The following is a 7133-nucleotide window of genomic DNA, read 5'->3' on the forward strand; positions in this document are numbered from 1 at the left end:
TACTGATCCGACTGTTTTGTTTTAATTAGAACATTTTATCATTTGGAAAAACGATAAAATCCACATTTCAGAAGTTTCATTTGTTTGTTTTTTTTAATTTACTGCTAAAAAGATGACATCTATTTAGTTTGGATATTGGCTTATTGATTTTTAGAGATAAAATTCACATTGTTCTTTTTTATTTATCTGGTATTAGAGACTTGACAAAGAAAGCTGGGACCTGTGTGTTTTCTTGATCAATAATCCCAACTCCAACCTGCTGGGAACCTGGGATTATTCTCCCTGTGCACAACAACAAAACCTGGGCATTTGCCAACATTATGCAGGTAAGTTTTGCTTTCTTCTAACAATAAAAATAGTTTTTATAGTATAGTATTCATCTCTTGCTGTAAAACAAAAATTTGGGATTTACAGAATGTTCATACCTTTGTAATATTTCCAGAAAACAAAGCACTTAAAAATAAATAAAAACTGCATGTTTTGCTTAAAAGTAGCAACAAAGACAGATGAGCTTCCACTGCAGGATGTTTGTCTTTTCTGATTCCAGATAAGGTGGAGGAGCCGACGTTCCCCAAAGAGTCTTTCACCATCAACAACCACACCTTCCAGATCATCGCCAAGAACCTGAGCTGGTTTGAGGCCATGGAGGAGTGCAACAAGAAAAATCTGAACCTGGCAAGTGTTGCAGACGCCCTCGTACAGTCCACCCTGAGCGTGCACGTGAGCCGCGCTCGAACGCCCATGTGGATCGGCCTCTTCAGCGAAGACGTAAGTGTCCAGAAGAAACGCTTTTATTACCATTCAGTGTTTGTGCAACGCTTTCTAAAATATGTTTTTGTTTCAGGACGGGATTCACTACAGGTGGACCGACCACAGTCACACAGTGTTCAGCCGCTGGTCTGAGGACCACACCAGCGGCTCGTGTGTTTACCTGGACACGGACGGGTTCTGGAAGGCCACAGAATGTGAGGAGGAGCTCGGAGGAGCCATCTGTCACAGACCGCACAGTGAGTAAGGAGAAGAAAACTCAGAGAAAAGAGACAAACAAGTATAATTATTTATTAGTCCCTCATTCATCTTGATGAAAATTAAAGACATAAAGAAGTATTTGAAAATCTGCAATGAATGTGTGTTTTAAAATATCTTAAGCTTATAAAAAGCTTTAATTAGTAATTAAATTCTGAGAGAAATAAAAGCAGTAGCTTAAACCACTGTCCGGTAAAACTCAAAACCTTAGCTTAAGCCACTCTCTGGCAAAACTCAAAGTTGCAGCTTAAGCTACTCTCCGGTAAAACTCAAAATTGTAGCTTAAACCACTCTCCGGTAAAACTCAAAATTGTAGCTTAAGCCACTCTCCGGTAAAACTCAAAATTGTAGCTTAAGCCACTCTCCGGTAAAACTCAAAATTGTAGCTTAAGCCACTCCCCGGTAAAACTCAAAATTGTAGCTTAAGCCACTCTCTCATAAAACTCAAAATTGTAGCTTAAACCACTCTCCGGTAAAACTCAAAATTGTAGCTTAAACCACTCTCCGGTAAAACTCAAAATTGTAGCTTAAGCCACTCTCTTGTAAAACTCAAAATTGTAGCTTAAGCCACTCTCCGGTAAAACTCAAAATTGTAGCTTAAACCACTCTCCGGTAAAACTCAAAATTGCAGCTTAAGCTACTCTCCGGTAAAACTCAAAATTGCAGCTTAAGCTACTCTCCGGTAAAACTCAAAATTGCAGGTTTAAGCCACTCTGGTAAAACTCAAAATTGCAGCTTAAGCCACTCTCTGGTAAAACTCAAAACTGTAGCTTAAACCACTCTCCTGTAAAACTCAAAACTGTAGCTTAAACCACTCTGGTAAAACTCAAAATTGCAGCTTAAACCACTCTGGTAAAACTCAAAATTGTAGCTTAAACCACTCTCCTGTAAAAGTTTTTACCAGCTTCTGATCTATTTTGTTTGGTTTTTAAAACCTTTCCCCCCCCATTTTTTTTCTCAAAATAGCTACCGGTACTTATTTTCACAGTTTTGACTTCAAGCTTAAAGCCTGTTTAAATGTATTTATTTATCTTAGTGATCTTTATTAACTCTAATAAAGTCACAGAAATAAGATCTTACTGTTATGAACAGTGTTAGTGTTAAAGTGCTTTCAGGAGTTATTTTACCATCTTTTTGTTGAAAAAGTTWAAAATCTTCTGGAACAATAGATGTTTATTGTTTTAGTTTAAACAACTTTAATTGCAGAAGAGATCATCCCCAAACCAGAAGATGTTGCCGTGAAATGTCCTCATGCCATTCGAGGACCAAACTGGATCCCCTGGGGGAACAACTGTTACTCCTTCCAGCTCACCAAGGGCAGATGGGACAATTTTGACAAAGGCCAGGTTTCACAAACCTGTAAAAGTATTGGTAAGAGGTAGACAGCACTCTTCCAGGGTCACAGTTTGTAACAGAAGATAAAGTCATGGACTGTGTTTGTTTCAGATGCTCAATCAAACATCCTGACCATCAGAAACCAGCAAGAGAACAATTTCATCGCCAGCCAGCTCAAACAGTATGAGAGTTTGGTCAAGTTTGTTTGGCTGGGAATCTACAAAGATGAGGGTAAGTTGTTGATTTTTTTTTATTTAGACTGAGAACTAAAATGAAGAAAATTCTACCATTTCAATCTACTGCTCCAATTTCCCAAAAGTCAGGAGGTAAAAGAGAATCCAATAATTTGTTAATCTCACAAACCCATATTTTATTCACAATAGAAAGTAATAAATATATCAAAGGTTGAAACTAAAAAGTTGAATAATTTTCATGGACTATGGAGGGAATGTTGTCCCATTCTGGTCTGATGGAGGATTCTAGTTGTTCAACAGTCCTGGGTCTTAATGTCCCACATGTTTTCAGTTGGTGAGAGGTCTGGACTGCAGGTAGGCCAGTTCAGCATCGGACTCCTCTACTGCGAAGCTTTGCTGCTGTAATGGATGCWGTTTGTGATTGAACATTGTCTTGCTGAAATAAGCAAAACTTTCCCTGAAAAAGATGTCTAAATGGTAGCAGATGTTGAACTCTGGTTATGAGAAGACAGCACCGGCTCTGGATGGTGTTCTCTTATGGCTTCTTCTTTGTGTGAAGCAGTATTTAACAGATTTTATTTTGCTCCAGAGAACCTGACAAAGTGGTACGATCAAACGACCGTCCAGTACTCCAACTGGATCAACGGCCGACCGATTCTCAACGGACCCTTCATGGCTGGTCTCTCCACTGACGGCTCCTGGGTTCTCACAAGACACTCAAGATTGCTCTCTGAGTTCAGACAACAGTCGATCGTGGTCTGCAAGCTGGACAAAGGTAAATCTGTCTCTTTTATATCGTGATTCAGACTCTACTCATCACTGAGGCTAAAATGTTTTTTTGTTTTTTTTGTAAAGAATCCAAAGTGGAGTACAATCGGTCAGTCAGTAATCTGAAGACGTACAAAAGCTTAACTTACGAGGTTCTGACCAAACAGCTGAGCTGGTACGCGGCTCTGGAGGAGTGTAGTCAGCGTGGCGGTCACTTGGCGAGCATCCATGACAAAGACCAAGACGACCATCTCAAGCTAATCGCAAAGACGGACGGCTTCCCGCTGTGGATCGGCCTTTCCAACCAGGATGTAGGAGTTTATTGTCAAATCAAGAAAAACAATCCAAACTTTTCCTTTTAGACGTTGACAGCRTTGTTATTTGTGCAGATCAGCGGCTCAGAGTACGAGTGGTCAGACGGGACGAAGCTCAAGTACAAAACCAACATCATCGAGTCGCTGTCAGGTTCCAGCTCAGACCCACACGAGGCCAAGTGTTTGTTTATAAACCCCGCTGGAGACTGGGTCAGAACCAGCTGCAAAACCGAACAGGACGGGGCCRTCTGCTACATCACCGAGACCACGACCCCCTCCCAGAGTGAGACGTCATACAGAGGAGTTCTTTTCTGTGGAGCTAAACTGGGGCCATAAACCTGAGCAGCAAACTGTATATATACAAAAAAATCTGTAATTATATGATACGTCATGCCACATTATTTAAATATATAATACAACAGCGTGCCTTATCTTGTAAATTATATGCTACAACGGCCTGCCATATTTTCAATTATAACATGCCTAACATACATTAATTATGATACAACAGCTTGCCATACTTTTAAATTATGACTGAACAACCAGCCATAACTCATTATATGATGAAACAGCCTGCCATACTTTAATTACATAATGAACTGCCGTACTTTGTTCATTACGATACAACCTGCCATATTTATAAATTATGATACAGCGGCCTGCCATACATCATTAATTAAACATTGATACAAGTAGTTTTGAAAAAAAATTTGTACCAGTTTCAAAATTTTCTTTCAGTTTAATTTATTTAACAAACRTTTTGGCCCCAATTTAGCTCCATACTTTCAGTTACAGAACAAAGGAAGTCCACCTTCATTCAGGTTTACAGTTCCAGGTCAGAATCTGGTCTTTATAGGATTTCAGATTACATCAGTTTTATGTCCTGAAACTTCGTAACTGAAAGACTGTGGACTTTTTTTTTTTTACCACGACCAATAAAAGTCTGATAAAATTCCTGTTGGATTCATTGAAAACTGGATCCATCTTTCTGTGGTCCAGTTTGGTTTGGATCAGAACTGATTGTTGTTTCTTCTCAGGAGCCAAACTGAAATCTGCCCCGGTGGCCAATCACTGTCATCAGAACCAGGGCCCTTCTAACTGGGTCCAGCACCAGGATCACTGTTATTTATTCAACGAGAGCTTCTACAACTACAGCATCTACAGGATGGACCAGGCCAGAAGCATCTGCGCCGAGCTGGGTCGGAAGAAAAAACAGATTTAAAAACATTTTACAGAATATTTAAAGTCTGCGTATCTGACAAACCGTCGACTTCCTGTTGGCAGGTGCTCAGGTCCTGACCATCAAAACCCAAGAGGAGAACGATTTTCTGGTCCAGCACATCACGGACGACCCACTCATCACCAACCAGGTGTGGCTCGACGTGAAGTTCGATCCTCAAGGTAAAAAATAAATAAATAAATAAATAAAATCCAAAGGTTGAAGTTCACGATCGTTATAAGGAACCAAACAACGTTTCTCGTTTCCTGTCAGGTAAAGCCGTTTCCTGGCAGGACGGYTCCACGCTGTCCTACACAAAGCTGAATTCTGACACCACACCGAGGTCCGAGCCCGTCTGTGCCGTCATGATGGCGGGAGACGGCGGCGGGTGGAAGATAGTCCAGTGTGAAAACACCAAGAGTCGTGTCGTCTGCAAAACTCAAGCAGGTGGGCGTCACTTCAGAAGAAATTAGTTCAGGATGCTCAGGACACAGGCTATGTAGCATATTAGCATTTAGCTGATCAGGAAGGATACTGTTAGAATGTTAGTGTTTACCAGCTCAGGACTATTGCTGTAGCATATTAGCATTTAGCTAATCAGGAAAGATACTGTTAGCATGTTAGTATTTACCCTGCTCAAAACTAATGCTGTAGCATATTAGCATTTAGCTAATCAGGAAAGATACTGTTAGCATGTTAGTATTTACCCTGCTCAAAACTAATGCTGTAGCATATTAGCATTTAGCTAATCAGGAAAGATACTGTTAGCATGTTAGTATTTACCAGCTCAAGACTAACGCTGTAGCATATTAGCATTTAGCTAATCAGGAAAGATACTGTTAGCATGTTAGTATTTACCAGCTCAAGACTAACGCTGTAGCATATTAGCATTTAGCTAATCAGGAAAGATACTGTTAGCATGTTAGTATTTACCAGCTCAAGACTAACGCTGTAGCATATTAGCATTTAGCTAATCAGGAAGGATACTGTTAGCATGTTTGTGTTTACCAGCTCAAGACTAATGCTGTAGCATATTAGCATTTAGCTAATCAGGAAAGATACTGTTAGTATGTTAGTATTTACCTGCTCAGGACACAGGCTGTGTAGCTTATTAGCATTTACCTTATCAGGAAGGATACTGTTAGCATGTTATCACTTACCTGCTCAAGACTATTGCTGAGTAGCCTGTTAGCATTTAGCTAATCAGGAAGGGTACTGTTAGCATTTAGCTGAACATAAATGATGGTATTTACCTGATCAGGAAGAATTGTTTTAGCATGTTAGCATTTAGCTGCTTGGTAAGGATGCTTTGCACCATGTTAGCATTTAGCTGCTCAGGGCTAAAGCTGTGTAGCATGGTAGCATTCAGTGCTCTCCACTGCAGAAACAAACTTTGCTGAAACTTGTTTCCTCCTCAGAGTCTTCAGGCTCCCCTGTAGCTGTAGGTCTCTTCATCATCGTCGTCATCGCGCTCCTCTTAGCCGTCGGCTTCATCGTCTACAAGAAGAGACGGTACCGCTTCACCTCCTCCGTCCGCTACAAGCGGACCTTCGACGACATGGACAGCACCAGTATTCTCCCTGATGAGGACTGAGCTTCGGCTCCCGGCCTCAGGGACGATCCTCGCGACTGCAGCCCGTTTGTTTTCGTCTTGTTGCGACTTTAAAACTTTTTTTTAATTTTGCGTTGAGCTGTAAATACTGAGATGTGAATCGCTGCCAAAGTTTCTTAATTCACCRTCTTCGAACCTTTACTCTGAAAGGGTTAAACTGCACTGAGTTCAAACTAAGAATCAAACATGCTGTTTGTGTTTTTATACTTTAATCCGACGACAGGTYTCCTGAAAAATGCAGAAAAATATTTATTTCATTCAACCTCAAGTGTTTAACGAGCCGGATGCTCCGTTAGCAAAACTCCCCATCCAAGATGGCCGCCGCCAAACAGCTCCGACACAAAAGTGTTCAGTTTGAGAGGTAATGAGCTGAAACTCAGTGTGGTAGTAGCCGGGGGTCATCCAGAACTCAATCTGTGATCACGAGGGGGGTTTGTACGGGAAAAATCTTGTGCCAGCAGGAAGTGAATTTGAATTTCTCAGATTGAATCAGAATTCGCATAATTTGAAATTGAATGCATTGGTTTGAAAATGAATTTCACTAAATTGAAACTGAATTTATAAACTTGCGACCTGTCCAGGGTGTACCCCGTCCCTCGAGCTGTGACTGCTGGATGTGGGCACCAGTGACCCTGAAAGGAATAAGCGTGTACAGAAAATGGATG

General features: G+C 40.8%; 1 protein-coding gene across 1 annotated transcript in view; it reads left to right on the forward strand.

Annotated features, from left to right (window-relative positions):
• Positions 1 to 7043, forward strand: part of ly75 (lymphocyte antigen 75) — a gene marked incomplete at its 5' end in the record, with an annotated part of 29597 nt that extends 22554 nt beyond the window's left edge. Inside the window, 12 exon segments of the mRNA XM_014003008.1 lie at positions 197 to 326; positions 548 to 768; positions 845 to 1007; positions 2233 to 2397; positions 2473 to 2592; positions 3145 to 3330; positions 3411 to 3634; positions 3713 to 3920; positions 4675 to 4836; positions 4922 to 5038; positions 5130 to 5303; positions 6275 to 7043. Of these exon segments, the coding sequence (XP_013858462.1) occupies positions 197 to 326; positions 548 to 768; positions 845 to 1007; positions 2233 to 2397; positions 2473 to 2592; positions 3145 to 3330; positions 3411 to 3634; positions 3713 to 3920; positions 4675 to 4836; positions 4922 to 5038; positions 5130 to 5303; positions 6275 to 6450 (2046 nt within the window).
• Positions 7044 to 7133: the final 90 nt, after the last annotated feature.

The sequence above is a fragment of the Austrofundulus limnaeus genome, unplaced genomic scaffold (genome assembly GCF_001266775.1).
Source record: "Austrofundulus limnaeus strain Quisiro unplaced genomic scaffold, Austrofundulus_limnaeus-1.0 Scaffold16, whole genome shotgun sequence".
NCBI lineage: Eukaryota > Metazoa > Chordata > Actinopteri > Cyprinodontiformes > Rivulidae > Austrofundulus > Austrofundulus limnaeus.